Source organism: Hippocampus bargibanti, linkage group LG06 (genome assembly GCF_051943395.1).
Source record: "Hippocampus bargibanti isolate YZ-2025 linkage group LG06, ASM5194339v1, whole genome shotgun sequence".
Classification (NCBI taxonomy): domain Eukaryota; kingdom Metazoa; phylum Chordata; class Actinopteri; order Syngnathiformes; family Syngnathidae; genus Hippocampus; species Hippocampus bargibanti.
In genome coordinates, this window is record NC_142739.1 from 18,090,010 (window position 1) to 18,112,391 (window position 22,382).

General features: G+C 40.5%; 1 protein-coding gene across 4 annotated transcripts in view; it reads left to right on the top strand.

Moving 5' to 3' along the window:
• Positions 1–22,382, top strand: part of LOC148896643 (glutamate receptor ionotropic, kainate 2) — a 251,019-nt gene that overhangs the window by 223,868 nt on the left and 4,769 nt on the right. For 3 of the 4 annotated variants that reach the window (XM_088997801.1, XM_088997804.1, XM_088997802.1), the window contains one exon: positions 2,612–2,862. In XM_088997801.1, coding sequence (XP_088853927.1) covers positions 2,612–2,862 — 251 coding nt within the window. Of the gene's footprint in view, positions 1–2,611; positions 2,863–3,095; positions 4,950–22,382 lie in introns of those variants that run through there. The other variant, XM_088997803.1, reaches the window with a different exon arrangement.

Genomic DNA, 22,382 nt, shown 5'->3' on the forward strand with positions numbered 1-22,382 from the left:
GCTGTGAACTTGTACTTGCACCTCAGAGAGGCCCTTACTGCAATTCTAAATTAGAAGCATGATGTTTTCAGGGGTCAGAGACATTAACCTTTGGTGAAAGCATTTTTGTTTCCGTATACCAGTCATACTGGAATTATATTACATTAAAATTTAAACGTGAATTACTCAAAGCAATAACCATATATTTTTTGGTGTGTGTTTGGGTGAAACCATTTTATGGCTCCTCAACTGGTTCGAAGTAACATTTAATGAAGGCTGAATCCGACGACCATTGCCATTTCTTCAACCCTTTGTTCATCATTTCTTTTATCACTTCACTTTAAATGGATTATTGGGATACATTTGAGGACGAATAATATATAGCAATCACAATTTAAATCATTTTTTGTCTGCTGTTTTTGTTACTGTATAAGGAAAGCATATTTGATCAATATGAAATGTTCATTTGTCAAATCATTCTGGGTGTCAATAAATATACTGTCTTGGTTGCTGATTTTAACCACAGATACTTAACCAATGTGGATCTGAATAGTATTCCTGCACCCCAGTACACAATCACTTGCCTGTAAATGATAACATAATTGTCACTCTTCAATTTCGTCAGCAGGTGGTGTCTTGTGTTTAAAAAAAACATGAATTATTTGGAACACATTTTATTAACATTGACAAATTCGTATGAACAGCAATCACAAACATATAAATAGAATACAATATCAAGTATAAAAATAATTGCTTTTGTTTGAACAGTGCAAATATTTGCAACATTACATGACATATCAACTTCAAACCTTTAGGTCAAACTGAAAGTGGCACCATATCCGAAACCATTAGGAGAATAAGTGATATGGAAAATGGAATGAATGAATAATAACCATGAAATCAATTGTAGACACAAATGGAAAATACAACTGTAGACTGCCCTATGCAAGGTTGACCATGACAGATGTTTTACATCTCAAAGTACAAATAATGAAATGCTCCTAAACTGATGTGTGTGCATGTGTGTGTAGACATAAGAGAGTCAATCAATCAATTGCGCACTTTCTCCCACCATGTTGGTGACAGATGAATGAGCTTCACTGCATTCATCCAAATGAGATGTTTTAGTATTTTCTTTTGTGCCAATGTAAAATCTTAACAGTTTCAATTTGTTTTTTTTTCATAGAGTCTGCCAATTGTTTCATCTAAAGCAATGTGGTTTCTTTTGAAATCACAGACCTCAAAAGTAAAGTCTTCAACAGGTCCTTTGGTTGAGCTTCCACCTGAGAAAAATAGCCCTTTTCCCAGATCCAAAATTTGAGCGACAGTTGCTGTTTTTTTCCAGGATGGCATACCTTGTTCCTCCACCTTTGCTTGTCCTCACTTGATGGTAATCGTTGCCATAAATCTTCCTTTGAGTCTTTTCTGCAGAAACATTGTTATGTCTTGCCATCCCATCAACATGGTTTTGGAGTACTCCCGAAGTCTCAGCCAGTACACCTTTTTTCCTTGATCTTATTTTGCCTCTTAATTTTTGGAGGAGCAGTTCATTATCACCACTGGACATTTTCTGATGACAAAAGCAAAGGACAGCTATTCGATCACCATAAGAAGTGATATATTTGCCCATTTGCTCTTCGGTCATCATAGCAATTACTGCCATGTCAACCTGCAAAGATAAATTGTGAGAATAAATACTTGACATGTTTATTTAATTATCAATAACTTTTAATACATTTAACATATTCACATGAGTGATGGGACACTACAGTCATCATTATTTGTATTCAGTATTACACGAGAATAGTACATTAGGTAGCGGCAGCCCAATTACTAACTGTAATATCGATTTTAAATTGTGTTAATAACCTCATTATTAAAATAGAATTAACAGTACAGGTAGAGTAGATAGAAATGTTAGCTTCACTTTCACTTACTAGTACCAATACTACTTCGAAAAAAAATGTCCGTGTTTCTCTTGTTTTGCTTATTACATCAGACTTTGTAGCTGTATGCCCACCTTGTCGCTTTTCATACGTGCAATGTCCACGTGAGGGACGTTTCTTGACTGCAAGAAGTGTTCCAAGTCTTCCTCCATGATGCGCCGAGTTGTTGCCTTCTCTCAATAAGCAGCGCGCGCGACCGTCTACCTGAGCCAAGCTGACCCGGAAGTACAGGAACGCACATTTTTTTAAAAAAAGATTGCGAGATCTCGCAATCTTTGCGAGAGAATGCAAAGTATTGCGAGGGGATGCAAAGTTTTGCGAGGGAATGCAAAGTTTTGCGAGGGAACGCAAAGTTTTGCGAGATCTCGCAAAGTTTTTTTTTTTTTCTTCGATGTCCCCTTAGGGGCTCCGTAGCATCCACACTCAGCTCCTTTATGTCTATTTTCAACCATGCTGTCATAGCTGCTGTCTTTATTGTCTCAAGGGACAATAAATGTTGATCATTTTTAGAAACGTGAACCTGGGCAAGAAGGAATGAAGAGATTGTAAACCAGTATATGTGAGTCAATTTGTCTCGCAAGTTTGCATCTACCCGACTCCATCAGTTTTGAAAAAGAGCTAAGATTGCAATGCCATGATTTAGTCGTCGTTTGTTCACACTCTGAGATAGTCTTCTGGTTCTCTAGGTTCTCCATACAGAGACAAGATCACGATTGCCGTCCTGCAGCTTCAAGAGGAAGGCAAGCTTCACATGATGAAGGAGAAGTGGTGGCGAGGAAATGGATGCCCGGAAGAAGAAAGCAAGGAAGCCAGTGCCCTCGGGGTGCAGAACATTGGCGGAATCTTCATCGTTTTAGCTGCCGGACTTGTGCTCTCCGTGTTTGTGGCAGTGGGAGAGTTTCTTTACAAGTCCAAGCAAAGCGCTGAACTCAAAAAGGTAGGCCCTTTTGTGATATAAATGAATAAGACCAACATTTCTTACTCAGTGTGCGTTGAATGAATTAATGGAAAAAAATCTAAACAAAATGAAATGACTAATATGGTAATGGTAATTATACAAGTTTACAAAATGAATAGGACATGAACTTCTGTTATTGTTCACATAAACGTTGCGGTGCTCGACAATATGCAGGAAGATAAGGGTTGGTTTCTTTGCATCTATTCACTTAGGCCCAATGGCGACAACGAGATAAGAAACGTGAGGAATTCTGCTGTCACCATGGATCCAAGCTAGACTTTAACCACCATCGCAAATGACCTCAAGATACACTCAAGAAACTTTTACAATATCTAAAACTGCCACATATTGATGGTCACACTTTAGATGATGTAGTTTAAATGTGCACACACCGATTTTAGTGGAGTTGTCATGCTATGTAAACCGTGGATAGAAACAGAATATAATTACTTGCAAATTATGTCCAACTAATTCAATGCTCTACCAAGACAAGATAGTTAATGTTTGGCCATATAAATGTTTTTTTTTTTTCAACAATTGCCCCTATAAACTGGGACAGGGGCATGTTCACCACAGTCTTTCAACGTCTTTTAACAAGATGAGATAAATGTTTAGGAGTGTAGTAACTGTTGAAGCTTTGTAGTCGGAAATCTTGTCCCATTTTTGATTTATGTAAAACATGCTTTTGGCATCTAACGGTCTTTCATTTGTCTATGCTTGATATTGTGCATCACATTCTCAGTGAGAGACAGGGCTGGTCTGCAGGCAGGTCAGTCTAGTACTTGCACTCTTTTCCTTTGTCGCCATACTTTCTGGTGCATGTGCAAAATGGCTATGTCTTGGTGAAATACTTTAAGTAGGAACAGACCAGAAAATATGTTGGTTGGTTGCTAGCATATTTTGCTCCAAAACCTGGGCACCACGTACCTTTCAGAATGAGTGGTGTCTTCATAGATGTGCAAGTTGCCCAACACAACCCCTTAGCATCACATATGCTGTCTTTTCAACTTTATGCTGTTATCAATGCTTTTGATGATATTATGGCCCATAGATGATGAAATCACATTTTTTATTACTATTTTCTTATGCAGTTCATCACAAAGTAGTGAACCCCTTACCCTCTTTTTATGTGTAAAACTGTCCTCCTGTGGGATGTTCTACAAATATATACAGTGGGACCTTGGTTTACGAACCCCTTGGTTTACGAACTTTTCGGTTTACGAACGTTACATTTATGAAAATTTTACCTTGGCATACAAACTATTTTTCGGGATACACATGGAGCTGCCACAATGAGTGATGTGTCGTTCGTGAATGAGCCCGTTCGCCAAACGAGGAAATGGCAGCGGACTTTTTTTTGTTCTCTATTCCCCGCCCCCGGGGGATCGGGTTACAGACAGAGAGAGATTGAGGCCGTTCTCCAAAAAACAAAATGGCGTCTTCGGTTAAAGCCACGTGATTGGTCAAGAACCCAGCAGTGGGGGGGGGCTTAAACATTAAAGAGACAGGCAGACAGAGAGTGAGAGAGAAAACACACACACACACGAAAGGGAGAGGACAGAGCTTGAAACAAAAAAAGGGGGGGGGCAAGTAAAATGGTGAGAAAATGGATAGGAAAGTGAAATTTGGACCCATTTCAACTTTGATAGTTCAAAAGCAGAGTGTAGACTGGAAGGTTAAATATCCCATAAATCAGGCTCCACAAATACACAAGTCATCTGTACACTTGATGTAAAAAGCTATTAACCCAGCCAAACAGATCACAATTGATGAACTAGATACAATTATCACAGAGAAAGCACCTACAAGGGATCATTCCTCAAGATGGTGATAGAAGCCTATGTTCCTCATCAAGTGTTTAATGCTGAGGAAACCGGACACTCCATTCCATCAAGCTATTAACGACCATCACAAAGGTAAATAAAATGATGTTATTGTATAGTGCAGTTTATTTCTTTAATCATAATACTATAGCACATTTATTATACATAAAATAAGGTATATTTTGTGTAGTTTTAAGGCTTATAAAATTAGAAAGTAGAAAATTATGTTTTATGGGGACCTGGGAACGGATTATCAGAATCAGAATCATCTTTATTGCCAAGTATGTAGAACACACAAGGAATTTGTTTCCGGTAGAACACGCTGCACTAGTATCGTTGGAAAATCCTACTGGACCCTCCGCACCCTGCCCACCACCTTTTCCAGCTACTCCCCTCAGGCAGGCGCTACCGATCCATGCCCACCAAATCCAGCAGACATTTAAACAGCTTCTTCCCCCAAGCCATTAACTCTTTGAACTCTTACAACAGTAGCCAAAATGGAACTGTATAGTGCCACTTAGCAGTTTTTTTGACAACGATACTAGTGCAGCGTGTTCTACCGGAAACAAATTCCTTGTGTGTTCTACATACTTGGCAATAAAGATGATTCTGATTCTGATTCTGAAAAAAAACTGCTAAGTGACACTATACAGTTCCATTTTGGCTACTGTTGAAAGAGTTAAAAGAGTTAATGGCTTGGGGGAAGAAGCTGTTTAAAAGTCTGCTGGATTTGGTGCGCATGGATCGGTAGCGCCTGCCTGAGGGGAGTAGCTGGAAAAGGTGGTGGGCAGGGTGCGGAGGGTCCAGTAGGATTTTCCGCGCCCTAGTTTGGATTCTTGCAGTGTGCAAGTCCTCGAGAGTGGGTAGGGCGGTGCCAATGATTTTTCCGCCGTCCTAACTGTCCGTTGAAGTCGGATTTTGTCCATTTTTGTGGCGGCCCCGAACCAAACGGGGATGGAAGAACACAGGATGGATTCGATGACAGCCGTGTAGAAATGTTGCAGCACCTCATGTGGCAGGCCATGCTTCTTTAGCAGCCTCAGGAAGTACATTCTCTGTTGGGCCTTTTTCAGGATAGAGTTGGTGTTGACCTCCCACTTCATGTCCTGGGAGACTGTGATTCCCAGGAACCTGAAGGTCTCAACGGTTGACACCAGGCAGTTGGATAGTGTGAGGGGTAGCTGTGGTGATGGATGTTTCCTGATGTCCACGATCATCTCAACTGTCTTGAGCGTGTTCAGCTCCAGGTTGTGACGGCTGCACCAGAGCTCCAGCTGCTCCACTTGTTGTCGGTACGCAGACTCGTCGCCGTCTTTGATGAGACCGATGCCCGTGGTGTCGTCTGCGAACTTTATGAATTTGACAGCTGGGTGCGTTGAGGTGCAGTCGTTCGTGTAGAGAGAGAAGAGCAATGGAGAGAGGACGCATCCCTGCGGGGCTCCAGTGCTCGTGGTTCGTGTTGTGGATGATATATTTCCCAGTCTGACCTGTTGTGTCCGTCCTGTCAGGAAGCTGAGGGTCCACTGGCAGATCGTGGGGGACACACCAAGCTGGAGAAGTTTGGGGATGAGGAGTTCTGGGATGATGGTATTGAACGCAGAGCTGTAGTCCACAAACAGGATCCTTGCGTAGGTTCCTGTGTTGTCAAGGTGGTCGAGGATGTGATGCAGTCCAATGTTGACTGCATCCTCCACAGACCTGTTTGCCCGGTAGGCAAACTGAAGAGGATCTAGCAGAGGTCCGGTGATGTTCTTTAGGTGGTTCAGCACGAGGCGTTCAAAGGACTTCATGACCACAGACGTCAGAGCGACAGGTCTATAGTCGTTCAATCCCGAGGGTGCTGGTTTCTTTGGAACTGGGACGATAGTAGACTGCTTGAAGCAGGATGGGACTTCACACTGCTCCAGGGATCTGTTGAAGATTTGTGTGAAGACCGGAGCCAGCTGGTCAGCGCAGACTCTCAGGCAGGAGGGGGACACTCTGTCAGGTCCTGCAGCTTTCTTGATCTTCTGCTGCTTGAAGAGCCATCTAACGTCCAGTTCGTGGATCTGTAGGGCAGAGGGCGGAGATACGGTAGTTTCTGGTAATGGTGGGCAGACCAGGGAAATGGGGGTGTCCTTTTCAAATCGGCAAAAGTATGTATTTAACTCATCAGCCATACCATTGTTGTACACTGCTTGGGGGGAAGGTAAACAATAATTTGTTATTGCTTTCAGGCCATTCCACACCGATGCAGAGTCGTTAGCGGAGAACTGTTTGTTAAGCCTCTCCGCATAACTTTTCTTTGCGATGTTAATTTCCTTCGTCAGTCTGTTTCGGGCGAGTTTGTAAACTGCTCGATCATCGCTTTTAAATGCGGATTCTTTCTCTTTCCTAAGCTGCCTGAGTTTGGGAGTGAACCATGGCTTGTTGTTGTTGAATGAGCGGAAAGACTTTGTTGGTACACACATGTCCTCACAGAAACTGATGTATGATGTTACAGTGTCTGTGTATTTATCCAATGTGCCCGTTGAAGTTTCAAAGACGCTCCAATCAGTGCAGTCTAAGCATTCTTGTAGCGATAACTTTGCTTCATCTGTCCATGTTTTAACTGTCTTGACTACCGGTTTTACACATTTGAGTTTCAATTTGTATGTGGGAATTAAGTGGATTAAATAGTGGTCAGAAAGACCCAATGCTGCATGTGCAACAGACCGGTATGCGCCTTTGAGTGCTGTGTAACAATGATCTAGAATGCTTTCTCCTCTGGTAAAACAGTCAATATGCTGCTTATATTTGGGAAGTTCACGGTTTAAATGTGTTTGATTAAAATCGCCCAAAATGATCAGGGGTGATTCTGGATATTTCAGTTCGAGATGGTTTACATGGTCCGCTAGCGTTTGTATACACGCGTTAGCATTAGCTTGTGGCGCGATGTACACGGCAATGAGAATAAAGGAAGCAAACTCACGTGGCGAGTAGAATGGCTTGCAGTTGAGAGACAGCGATTCCAAACCAGGGCTGCAGTGTGCGTCGAGCATCGTGACATTGGTGCACCATTCTTCGTTGATGTAGAAGCATGGTCCACCGCCTTTGGATTTCCCCGATTGCTCCGTGTCACGGTCGGCCCGAAGGAGACGGAATCCGGGTAGTTGTAGCGCGGAGTCCGGGTGGCGGTCACTGAGCCAAGTCTCAGTGAAGCACAGCGCAGCAGAGCGGGCAAACGTTTTATTGGTCTTTGTGAGAAGCAGAAGTTCATCCATCTTGTTTGGTAGTGAGCGTAGATTAGCGAGGTGGATCGATGGGAGCGGCGTTCGAAATCCACGCTGCCGTAGCTTGACGAGCACGCCGGCTCGCTTCCCCCTCCTACGCCGGCGTCTCAAAGCCCCGTACAGAGCTGCTACGCTGCTCGCGAGCAGCCCCGAAAAACCTTGTAGATTTTGGTGTGTCGGTGAAAATAGTCCAAGAGTGGATTCCCCAATGCTCAGTAACTCTTCCCTCGTGTAACTGAGTCGCGTAGGATCGCAAAAAACAAATGAAAATGACAAAACCAGGAACAATACTAGGGAGCGTGTGACCGAGGCTGCCATCCGCGGCGCCATGTTGATCTTCACACCATTTCTATTCTCATTTTAATGGTTTCCTATGGGAAATTAATTTTTGGGATACACACTTTTCGCTTACACACTGTCTGGGAACCAATTAAGTTCATAAGCCAAGGTCCTACTGTATGTGGGAGCATTCCTCAAATTCTAGGCTTTATCGCCTCTGTCCCAGGTTTTTAGTAATGTTTTGCAGGCATCAAAGCAACAGAATATGGTATTTGTAAGGGGGAAAAAACAACAACAATATTCAATATTTAATGTCTTGTCTTTGGAGTATATTCAATTTGTATTAAGATTGGAGAAGATTTGCAAAGCAAAGTGTTCTGTTGTAATTTACATTTTGCATAACATTCCAACTTCATTGGAATTGTGTTTGCAAAGAGATTCAAACAAAACATAATAGTGGTGGTAGTACACAGTCAGCAGGCTAGAACCAGTCACTGCACAAAGAATTTCATGCCGCATGATCCATTTCAAAATTCACCAAGGTGCTATTACTCCCTTGTTCTCTCCACTCACCATGCACCAGCAGTGTTGCAGACACTCAGCTCTATTCTTCTCTACTCCTTAATCAATATTTTTTAGATAGGTCATTCTCAAGAAAATGTAATTGAATGAAAAGTAGTAATAGTAGTTCAGCTAGGGAACCACAGATGATTTGATCCTTTGGACCATTTTAAAAAGGTCTAAAAATTAGGACAAATGTTTCAACCAGACTTTCGGTCATAGCACTGACAGTTAAACCGATCTGAGCCCGGTTCAACACTAGTGAATAAGTCATCAAGTCATGGTAAGTCATACAATGTCAAGATTTTTTAGGTGGTATTACACTGAGCCGCCAAGGCTTGTATGTGTTAGCAGATGTAATGAATGTTGTTTTATAGTTTAAAGAGTGAAAAAGGTTGCAGACATTTGCCGGACATTCGAAAACAGTTTTAATGGTCACAAACATCTTTTCCTACCAAAATCAAATTTTGCATTTTTTTTCCCTGTTTAATCAAAATCACCCTTTATTCCACACATAATCATTTTCGTACCTCCTCCCATCATATGGGGCTGGCCTCTGCACTCTGCATCACAGCACTGTGGTGTGTTGGTGTGTTGTCACAGTATATTGTACATATTAGCAGCACACATAGACACACATATATATATATATATATATAGTAAAGTCTCGTTATATCGATATTCAAGGGAGTCCGAAAAAATATCGATATAACCGGGACTATCGATATATCCGATATCGATATAACGAGACTTTACTGTATACTGTATATATACTGTATATATAGTAAAGTCTCGTTATATCGATATTCAAGGGAGTCAGAAAAAATATCGATATAACCGGGACTATCGATATATCCGATATCGATATATCCGATATCGATATAACTAGACTTTACTGTATATATATATATATATATATATATATATATATATATATATATATATATATATATATATATATATAAACCATTTTTCCCATTTTTCCCATTACTTATAATGTAAATCGTTTTAATCCGTTCCAACACCCTGAATGTTTACCTTTTTAGTACAGTATTTTAGACATTATTTTATGCATGAAATTGCACCTTAAAATGCTGACCAACACATAAAAAGCAATGTATATCTCAGAAAATATTAAAAAATGGCAAAGACAAATAACATAAACATAAATGTAACCCAGGCTAATTGTACGTTCGTAAAGAAAACAATTATGAATATGATTTTTGACCTTTGTGGTGGTCAGCAGAAGGCGCAGGTGGATGGAGGAAGGAAATTTATTGTTTGGGCGGAATCCCCTTCCATAAAAACTTCGGGGAGCTCTTCTGTCTGAGGGGTGTTCACACGTTCAAATCTCTTTGCTCCTGTCACGTGCGAGTTGACAGGGGGGGGGCGGGTCTGCCTCTCCCGGCCGCCCTCCACCTGCTGTCAATTCTCTAATCACGGACACGTGGCATTTATACGGTTCGCGATCACCTCGCCGATGCCGGATGATTGACTCACCTCTACCTGGACTCTTCTTTCGATGTGCCAGTGTATCCGGTCCGAGGTATTTTCCTTGCGTCCCGTAAATTTATGTCATCTTCCGGGATTGCGTAATTTTGCACCCTCGTGTGCCATCTGCTTTTTGGCGTAAGAGGGTCGGATCACCCCCTGCCGTCTTACTCGCTGTGTTTTCTTTTATTTGTGAATAAACATCCTGCTTGGTTAGTACATCTCTGCCGCCTGCTTTGGGATACCAAACATTCCACGAAGTTCCGACGAGTCAGCTGCCGTCTCTTTCGCTCGGAACGTGACAGCTACGGATGACTCGGCTAGAGGATGTTCTTTTCTCTTAAAATATCTATCCAATGACACTTGCTCTCACTCCCACAGCCACATCACTAGATTTCATAGCCTCCTTATTCTTTAATATCGTACTGATCGTAGATTTCGCCATGCTGTATTCCCTAGGCAGATCAGACACTCGCACACCTCCTTCATATTTTGTGATTATTTCTTTCTTAAATGCAATAGTTGTACGCACTACTTTTCTTTTTTCACTTGTAGCAGCACTTACTTTCTTTGGAGGCATGATTAGGGGCTAAAACTTTTCATACACCAATATTAAACGCTAGAGCAAAACGTCCGCACCCGTACGCCGGTCAGCACCCCACCCTCACGTGCGCACTTACGCGTCGTACCGGCGTTGCGAAGTAAGAATTTCTTGAATATTTTGTTCGGACTCCGATTCTCCGATTTGTTCGAACTGATGAGTTGAAAACCGAGGTTCCACTGTATATATATATATATATATATATATATATATATATATATACAGTAAAGTCTCGTTATATCGATATTCTCGGGAGTCGAAAAAAATATCGTTATAACCGGACTATCGATATATCCGATCCTGGGGGCGGGGGGGGATGCGTAAATGGAGAAGCTTTGTTATGGCATGTAATTTCATCATTGGGTTCATGGATTGCGTATCTAACATGTTTTTTTGTACAGTAGTGAAGTGAAAAATAAAGTTGTGCATAAAATAAAAACGTCTTTACACTTTTTAATGATTATTTCCTTTCAAAAATGCAACCAACCAATGCTAAATCGTCAAGTTCTATTCACACGAAGCCACGAACGCCAGCATGTACAATCATATGAAAAACAGTGATTGTTACAAGCAAGAAAGATATCTGGATGCAACACAATTAAATACTGTACATGAATGAAAAACCAAAACGTTTACATAACTTACGTGACAGTTCGAGTGCCTGAATAGAATGCCGGCGCGCAGCTGTGACGTAACAACAGCTTTTTGTCTGAGAACCGTGTTGCATCCTGAAGCCGCCAGTAGAGGGCCCCCAGGCTCCATAGGATACAGTATACAGTAAATATTTAATCGATTGCAAACATGTATGCTTTACTCTGTCTTCTGTATTTGAATCATATCCATGAATGGATGTGTAACAAGAAAGCATATTCTCCGAATCTGAAGCCATTATTTGGATTCTCCAGCAATGCAAGACGTCTTGCCGTGACTTGAAGTCATTTTTATTGGTGTTTTATTATACTGCGTGTTTTGGGTATTGTAGATGCTATAAAACCTTTTTCTGATGTCAGTCAAGAAACACAAAAAGTGATGTTGGTTAACCTTTAATGCACAGTATGGAATGTACAGTCCTTTTCAAAATCATCACGCTTCAGCAGACAAAACAACAAACATTGTTGCAAAAAACGCTTGCATTCATATAACAGTACATGTACATAACACTGCAATTAGTACGTATGTATGCTATTTAAAAAAGTCATCAATCTTCTTCTGCTTCCCATTTTTATATTTTAATATAAACAACGCTTTTGTCGATGTTGCAAAAGGTGTGCATTCAGTCGGTTCTTCTTCATCGTCATTATCATCATCACGGGAATCTTGGCTTTGACCTCTGCTGCGATATCCGCATCTGATGAGCTTGGGAATGTCGCAATGTCTTTGTCGACTGCAACATACGATGCAATGTCGGCACCTTGTTTTTTTTTTTGATTTCCCGATAACAATATGTAAGTTGTAATTTATCGGTACCCGTCATGTTAGCGCACGGCATGATTGTAAGTCTTTCTTTTGAACGTTTAGCCCCGCGGCAATCCTCATCCTTGTAGATGTAGGATTTCTCTGGCTGCAGCTTGTAAAATAAACCAGTTTCGTCAGCGTTGTATATGTTGTCCGTATATGTTGAAGACACACAGCTGCCGTCTGATACACACGAGCTGCTGTCTGAAAATGGCGTCTGCCCGCGAGAGCTGGTCACATAACGAAGACACGTGACAAAGTCGACCAATGGTGCGACCGATGGCGTGTCACGTGACAAAGTCACACGGCCAAATCGACCAATAGCGCGACCGATGGCGGCTCACGTGACCGAGTCGACCAATGGCACGACCGATGGCGGCTCACGGTAACCAAGACACGTGACCAAGTCGACCAATGGCGCGACAAATATATTGATATAAACAACAAAAATGGCCGACGGGGGATGAAAAGGAGCACCGTAATAACCGGATTATCGTAATAACCGGGTATCGTACTAAACGGTACTAATTATACATAAAAAGACTATAAATGTGCAAGGGAAATGAAAATACTATCGTAATAAGCGGTACTATCGATATAACCGATATCGATATAACGAGACTTTACTGTATATATATATATATATATATATATATATATATATATATCGTCTATATGTCTTTTGTAAGAGTAGTGACGAAGCATTGCTTTTCATCCAAATAGATTTTATTGCTTAAATATGATGGGTTCTTTGTAATGATTTTGTGGTGCCCAATAAAGCCACGGATCCCTTAGCTTTCCGCTATAGTATATCTCCCTGGGCTACAAAAGCAGAGTGGGCACATTCGACTCATCTTTGCCGACAGCCGACAGACACGTCCTGGACAAATAGAGGGCCTCATAGCCAGTAAAATGCGCATCGTCAATACTTGGTCGGCTGATGTCTGGGATACTTCACAGCAGTGACGTGCAGTAAGGGGAGGCAGGTGAGGCTGTGCCTCACCTGTCATCATGGAAATATCAAATGAAAAATACATTAAACGGTTAGATTTATTTAGTGATTTGTACTTTCACGTTCTTTTCCATTTAACTTCACCATTTTTTAAATGTTTTTTCAAAATCGCTGAATTTTCACATTTACCGTTCAAATACTAAGTGGAAACGAGCGGTGAGGCAGCAGCCGGGTGAGCCTCACAATGGATTGTGCAATCACTATGCTAAATGTGCTGGCTTGCTCTGCAGTGAGACCGCATTGCGGTCCCTCTGCATATCACTATTAAAGTGTTCAAAAGCTTTTAGTATATGACCTAAATTTTGACAGTTTAGGTGGTGTATATAATGTACAGTTACAGTACATTATAAAGACGGTACTACAGTGTTTATTTTATTTTTATCAAAACTGTGTGCATAGTTGAGGCACACAGTTCTCCTGCCCCATGACATGGGGTGCTGGTGATTAGAGATTCTTCTTTCGACTCCTCGGCTGTAGAATAATAGAATTAGTGACAGCAAGCTACAGTAAACAGTTAGCAAGCTAAGTGCAACCATCCAGTCATTTTTTCGTGTTGCTTGGCCTTATTTTCAGAATGGTGGATTACATATCTAAATTGAAAAAAAATTCCAAACTGGACTTTCAATCGAAGCATGAGATAATAATTAAAGGAAGACCAACACCGAACTGTATAGCTCACAAACGGTGAGGGATGAATGTAAATCTCCTGGACAGCTTCTCATCTTATTAGCCAAGAAGGATCTCATTGAAACTATTCCTGAAGCGACAAAGTTGCTCCAGCTCGTGTTCACTGTTCCAGCTACTACAGCATCAGTGGGGCGGTCATTCTCAGCACAAAAGACTGAAAACATACAGTCGGAACAAGACTGATCAAGGACGACTTTCTTCACTGGCAGTGATCTCCATTGAGACAGAGAGACTTGGACTTCATTTATAAGTAAAGGAAACACGATCATAACGTTTTTTTCATTTTTTTTTCGATGCAACAGTTTGTATAAAGTATATAAAGAATGCTGACATGACATTTTAAACAAAACACGTTCACTGTTGCCAAACAAATGGTGAATAAGCTACTCTGTGGAGTTTATATGTTTGTAAATCTGACTGTGATGACGTCAGTGCCTCACCAGCCTTAAACCTCACCGCACGTCACTGCCTCACAGTTACTATGATGAAAGAAAGTATGGCATGTCAGTGTCTTTATGCATAGTGTGGCCTATTTGGTCCTCCGGCATTGACCAAGGGGAAAAACAGTGCCATCATTCCTATGAGAAACCGATACGGTACACACAATCGCAATGTGATGTACAGTATTTTAAAAGTGACTTCATCCAAATTGCAAACAAGGGAAAGCAGCCATAGCATCTCAACTCATCTGGCATTTGCTCACTGCAGAGCTACTAGCTCATTAGCAAATCCAGCCCTCTGCCCACCATCCAAGAATGGGTCCATCTTTTTTTCTGGGGTCTTTTCTGAACACAGAAATAGCAGACAGGCACATAATGCTTCCATTGATATGACTATCAAAGCTACTTGTTCTGCCTCCCAAACAGATCTGCGCTGATAAACTCCACCTTGATGCAAGCATGTAACAACTGGGAGGTGACAAACCTGTAGTGTAACATCTCCCTCAGTGCTAATTACTTAATTATATTTATATAGTAGCCTGACAACACAACTATCACGAACAATGAAACATTCATGGGGTTTAGCCAAAAGCCTCGACCACTTAACACGAAATACACATTAAAAAACAAACATAAAAAAACAGGAACAACAGATTTAAAAACAAAATGTGTTGTGTTGCAGTAGGTGGCCTGGTGGTTGTGTGATCAACTTCACAGTGGTGAATGCACCAGGTTTGAATCCAGTTCAATCCTCCCCGAATTTGCATGTTCGCCGTGGGTTTTCCCCGATTACTTCAGTTTCCTCCCACAATCAAAAACATCAATGGCAGGGTCATTGAAGATTCGAAATTGTCCTGAGGTGTGAGTGTGAGCGCCGGTGGTTTGTTTATATTTGTGTGTTGTGTGGGTGGATGTGTAGCAAAAACATCCAAAATCGATAATAGTTCGAAAATCGATGGTGCTCTAGGAATTGTCTTCCAGTCTCTTAGCATGCAGGTACGTTCACATTGAAATGAAGCTTCAGGTAGAGATCTGCAAAGGCATATTTGGGGGTTATGTTGAGCACCTCCACTAAAATCCTTGCAAGTGGAGGTGCATATTTGTAGCAGACCGTTTTCCTCTCCATAGACCACAGAGTCCCCTCCACTCCCCACTGTCCTCCAAAACACACACGCACGCACACATTGGCAGGACCGGGGGTCCACATCCCACTAAACTAAATCTGGAGGTCCTGTTAGATAGCTTTGACCAAACTGGATCCAAAAAGGATCTGTTCTGCTGACCAGATGGAGAAGGTTCAGGTCAGATCCCCATCACCAGTGGGGACTGTATCATCCAATCCAAGCCCATTCAAAGACAAAAAAAAAAAACATTTTACTGTTTAAATGTGCTAAATAACCTGTCCAAATAGGCAAGTCGATGATGCAGTCAAAACGCACAAGGTTTTTTCAGGCAAGGGAAAGAAAGGTAGTTTCATTCTTATAGCCTATTACACATTGGAGGCAACTCAACGTGCAAAAACACAACACTGAAAAGCATTTACAAACACAAAAGCTACTGTAATAATGAGTTTGGCAAATTACAAACATAATGTACATTGACAGCATATTGGCGGTCCAGTCGGTAACATGTCAACCTCACAGCACAACTATACGGAGTTCAATTCCATCTTTGGCCTTCCTGTGTAGAGTTTGCATGTTTTCCTCGGGCCTGCGTGGGTTTTCTCCCAATACCGGATACCAGTTTCTGCCAACTTTCCAAAAACATCCATGTTGTACATGCCTGATGTAGAACCTAAATCAGGCATGTCCAACTCCGGGCCTAGAGGGCCACTGTCCTGCTTGCTTCCGAGCTGTCCCGGCTGCAATACACGTGATTAATGTGATCAGCTCATCAAGCTCTGATGCAGCATTAGAACGATGCTGATTATTTTAATCAGGTGTAGAGTGAACCTTGTGAGATATGCAGATCAGAAAATGGAAGTCTAGATGCATGGATATAAACACATAATTGATGGACTGGGAGCCCGTCTCTCTTTCCCCAGTTCAGTTGAGGACAAATCAGATGTCGTTTTTCTTTTTTTGTTTTTTACTAGTAAATTAATGAAATTCTATTTTTCAGATCTATTATCATCATTAGCATCAGCAAATAAATAGTGTAAGTTTTGAAACTCATCAAAAACAAATCACAAGAAGAGATTTCCTGAAGGTGGCATTCAAGGTTGTCGTCCCAACCCCATCGTACACATCTGAGAAGAAGACGAAGATAATATTCTTCAAAGAATAACCCAATCATTTAAAATATCCTTCCATTATCTCTTTGGGCAGTTGCAAATCGCTGTGTTAGTAAAATCGGCTACAGAGCAGCATAACCAAATGCCAGCATGCTTTGGAAATGACATTGTAATATTTTTAAAAAATGTTCTGTATTTCGACTGACCTTGAAGATTTTTTTTTTTTTTTTTTTTAGATATATTTGCCTTAAATTTGCTGTCCAGAACTATTTAAGTGAGTACTTGATTCATCAAAGCTCGTAGTAATCAGGCTTGGCCAAGCATGTCCATTAACATTTAATTCAGGTTTTCAAAGGTGTTGTTTGTCACAGTTACTTTAACTATGAGGTAACGATTACCGGTACTTTTTCCCATGCAAAAAACGCCAGCATAAAAACACGCGGTGAATCTATCCTTTCATATAGTCTTTTTCTCTCTACCCTATTTCACGTTGACTTAGAAACGTTCAGGAGACAATCACTTGCAGTTAGTCCACAAAAAGTGAGAATGAACACATTCTGCCTGCACACAAGTCAAGCAAGTGATCCACATTGATGTTCCAATCAGTGTCAGGCTTATCAGTGAACATAAACTATCAGCAAAATATACACATTTTATGCTTGAGGGTGCTGGTATGTAGATTTCTTAATGTGTTGTTTGTTTTGTTTTGGTAATGAAGTAACTAAGTAACTTTCATTTCTTTCATAACCTTTCTGCTGTGAAATGTAAATTTCTCCACTGCGAGACTAATAAAGGCAAATCCAATCCAATCCAAGTGTTGACTTGAAACCTTGTACTGTTGAGTATCTGTTGTTTTTCACATGCTTGATAGTGCACACTGCAATTTGCATTTCATAATTACTTCTGTCTGTGACATTAGACAGAAGCAAAAATAGCATCGCCACATTCTAGTACTGGGGATGAGCTTTACACTCTCATAAACTGATGGTAAGTGGAGTGCATTTATGCAGAGCTGTATCTACACAATACCATGCCCAAATACTTTACAAAGCTTTACATTAATGAGTGTCTGAAACTCATGACAAAAAGTTAGCGTACACCAGGGCAGACAACTCTGAAAAGTTGCCTTCCTGGCCATAAAGTTGCCTGCCCCAATTTCTCTCCAAAGACTAATCGCATAAAAAAACCTTGTTGCAAAGTATAAATATATTTTTTTAAATTAAGGAAGTACCTACCACAAAATCCCTTGCTTAATTTATGGTGTACATCCCTTGCTGAAGAGTTTGCTCCAGTTGTCGGCTGTCATCATGGAGCACAATGCAATGTTTGTGTTGCGTTGTCTGCTAAAAGCCACGTGGACTCCTCTTTCTAAGCACCTTTCAAAACTCTCAAGTACACTTTACAGTCACGGTACAGTCCGAAGCACGAAACAGGATTCTGATTGGATGCCGTGCCCAGTATGCAAATTGCCAAATGAACATTCGTTTGGCAAATTTCCAAATGAACGTTCCTCTTGTAATGGCTTGTAACGGTTTGCTTGTAGCTTTTGCTTTATTGAATAAAAAAAAATTGATTTGAAAAAAATATTTTTTTTTCTTGAAGAAGTTGTCGGCCACCCGGGCCGAGATGTTTTGAAAGTTGTACGCCCGATGTAAAAGTTGTATGCCCCGGGCCTCCGGGCAGACCTTATTTCAAACACTGCATTCATTCATTCATTCATTCATTCATCATTCATTCATTCATTCACACACACACACACACCCATCTCGGAACTAATAAGATGTACAATGAATGATGAACTCATTGTTATTTATGTGTTTTTGCGAAGACTGGCAAAATACTCAAAACATTCTGCCGTGATTCTAATTTGCAATTAAACAATACCATGAATGAAACAGTTGAATATCAGTGGCACTTTGACAAGCCCTATGCTAATGTTAGCATCAAAATACTTCTGTGAGAAACCTCAGAAAGCAAGAGTGCAAGCTAATGAGCAGTGTGCAGTGTGACTAGCTAGCAGTAACTTTCCCTATGTACCCGGCAAATTGACTTTTATTCCAATCGTTTGGCTGGATTTTTTTTACCAAGCATGACAAACGGAAAACTATTCATACTAATGGATATTAAAGTTATTTTAAATAATACATTCGGACATTTTGTTGAAATCATGTGCGTGTTTGTGTGTGTGTGTGTGTGTGTGTGTGTGTGTGTGTGTGTGTGTGTGTGTGTGTGTGCGTGCGTGTGCGTGTGTGTGTGTGTGTGTGTGTGTGCGTGTGCGTGTGTGTGTGGCTCTCACTGAAAAATATTTCTAAATATTTTAATTTTATGGATCGCTTTGTCAAAAAGGTTCCCGACCCCTGCATTAGCAGGTTCCTGATACAAAATAACCGACGTGCACATTTCTTGCATTTCTTGCATGCAGCGGATATGTGCACCTGTGTATTTTGTAATACCGAAAGTTGTAATGACACCCTGACAGAGTTTACTAAATATAAAACTAATACATTGCACATAATCTATATGGCAACCGAAAAGTCATTGTAAAATCAAATTCACTTACTAACAGGAAAATAGCATTGCTTTGGGAAGGGATGCCCATCGAATAACTAATATTCATACATAAACGTTTTAGAAACACTTCCACACAGGAAACATAAAATACCCAAATGCAGAAATTCTTCCAAGTAGATATTGAAGATTTCTATCGAACTTTCTTCTCATTTCATGACAAGTGTGTACTCGATGCATGCAGGGCACCACACTGCCTCGAAGTGACCAAGGCAGGCACAACAGGAAGAACTGATATTTTGTTCTCGATTGTTTTATTTTTGTTTTTATTTTAATTCATTGTTATCGATGCAAAGACATTTTTGTCAGACCGACAAACGTTACACGAGGTCCTAAGTAAGCCTGGTTATCCTCCTGTGAAAATTAAGAAGGAACATTAGCATGGGTTAAAATAAATTGGCCCAACTAATTAATCAGCCAACCGAATAACTTTATTACAATTTTAGCGCTGTAGTTATAATTCTCTATCATGAGAATTATGTTTGCCAATTGTTTTTACCTTTATGTACTCTAACCATTTGCAGAATTTGTACACAAGTAACACTGTCTCATGATTTATTACATGAAATTTCCTCTTATGATCATTATATGTGCCTCTCATTGAAAACAAGAGCACATTTAAATTTTTACATGAGCAATGTAAGAAATTGACCTGAATGTCACATTCTGCATGTTCTTTTTAGTGCTCTTCTCATATGTGAAAATATTTCTGTTTATAGCCATGTAAATTCCTAATGTCATGTGTTTAGCCTTTCTACTTTGCTTTTTGAACATCATACATTACATTGCCAAACGAAAATCATATCGGAGTACACAAGGAAACGGGAGAAATTCTATGCGCTTTTTTTGCTCTAAACTGTAATTATCTGGAACATGCTATCCAACATAAATTAAGGAACAATGTACATTACAACTTCCCTGCTACTGACTGACGTCCAGTTAAGGGTGTAGGCTGTAGGGTGTAGTCTGCCTGCTGCCCTAGATCTGCTGGAATAGGCTCCAGCAACTCCCCGTAACCCTATTCATGATAAGCGGTGTTGAAAATGAATGCATAGGTGGATGGACTCCTGCCCTGCCCTCTATTGTCTCCCTCCCTTAGCTCCTTCTCTGCTTCCTACTCCCGCTCCTCCTCCTCCCCCTCGTCCTCCTCTTGCTTCTTTTTTGGACCTAAGTTGTCTGTAAGGAACTCACGTGTGAACCCCATTATCAGAGACAAAAACAAATAAACGAACAACATTCACCCCATGATCATCTGTAATTTGTATATCCACTAAATACACATTATTTTTTTGGGGAATGGTAAACATACCAAAATATATGAACGAAGGAAAATACACTAAAATATCTCGGGATGGGAATGGTTGTCTCTGCTATGATTGGCAATCATGCCAAATAACATCCAAATGATTAAAAATGCAGTACAAGCTCAATGATACATTTGCAATTATTGTGGATGCGCTTAAAACAAAATAGAGAGCATGCAATAAATGGGATTTTCTGTTGAGAAAACTTTGTTTCCTGGTTAGTGACACTGTTGCATCTCAAAATGAGATTGCTAAATTATCAGTAAATGCTTCGACATCGCGATTTATTGCCTTTTATTCATTTATATGATGATGCTTACATCCAGCTTCTTGCTTTTCAATTCCCACTTCCTGTATCACATTACATTGCCATTCTCCACGGTGCAAACAGGCTTTTCCTCAGAGCTGTGGCACAGCTGCTGATTGTAGAGCATCATAAAAACTCTGTAATCCAATGACCCCAAGCTGCTGCTATCAATCCAACAAACCACCAGCAAGCAGATTTGATGGCAATGTGTCCCCTGAGCCTGAGCCCACTAGAAAGCCTCGTGCCTGCATAGCTTTTACCGGTAAACCACTGCAGTGCCATTTAATTTTATAGATGAGGAGTGGGGTAAATGAATGGCTACAGTGTGGTTGTGGTTTTCACCTGCTTCTACGACCACACATGCATTTGTGAATATATGACTACATGTAAGTATGTACAGATACAGCTTGATAAATTGAAATCCTTTGGGGGAAGGCGGCACTTTGTGTAGTTGAGTAAAAAAGTAGTATATGGACAGTTAACCACATAGGTGCAATTCATTGGACAAAATACCTCAACCCCCTCATACCCCACCACTCCAGACACCCCTCCCCAACACCCCTCCCCAAAAAAATCAGACAAATATAACGTCTACTGACATCCCTCCCCAAAAACAATCCTACAAATATAACGTCTCCTGACACCCCTCCCAAAAAAAGCCTACAAATATAACGTATTCTGATATGACATGAATGAAAAGAAACATACATGACTGTCCGTCACTCAACTGACTGGTTCTCAGGCTCAAACTATTGCTACTATATTGGTAAGTCTTACTTCCCAGCAATAAATTCCTCACATTGTGCTCCCGCTGAAGTTCCCGCGTGTCCACAGACTGCAAGGATTATGTTGTCCAACATTGTTTGTCCACTTGTGTCTGTCATGTATGCTGTCCAAATTTTGTCTTATTGACACAAACTTGATAGACTTAATATGAAATTGCAGCATAATAATAGTAATAATAATATAATAATAATAATAATAACAATAATAATAATAATAATAATAATAATAATAATAATAATAATAATAATAATACAGTAAAGTTTCGTTATATCGATACGCAAGGGAATCCGAAAAATATCGATATAACCGGGACTATCGATATATCCGATCCTGTGGGGGGGGGGGGGGTGCGTAAATGCGGCATCTTTGTTATGGCATGTAATTTCATCATTGGGTTCATGGATTGCATATCTAACATGTTTTTTGTACAGCAGTGAAGTGAAAAATAAAGTTGTGCATAAAATAAAAACGTCTTTACACTTTTTAATGACTATTTCCTTTCAAAAATGCAACCAACCAATGCTAAATCGTCAAGTTCTATTCACACGAAGCCACGAACGCCAGCATGTACAATCATATGAAAAACAGTGATTGTTGCAAACAATAAAGATATCTGGATGCAACACAATTAAATACTGTACATGGATGAAAAACCAAAACTGCAACGTTTACATAACTTACGTGACGTTCGAGAGTGGCTG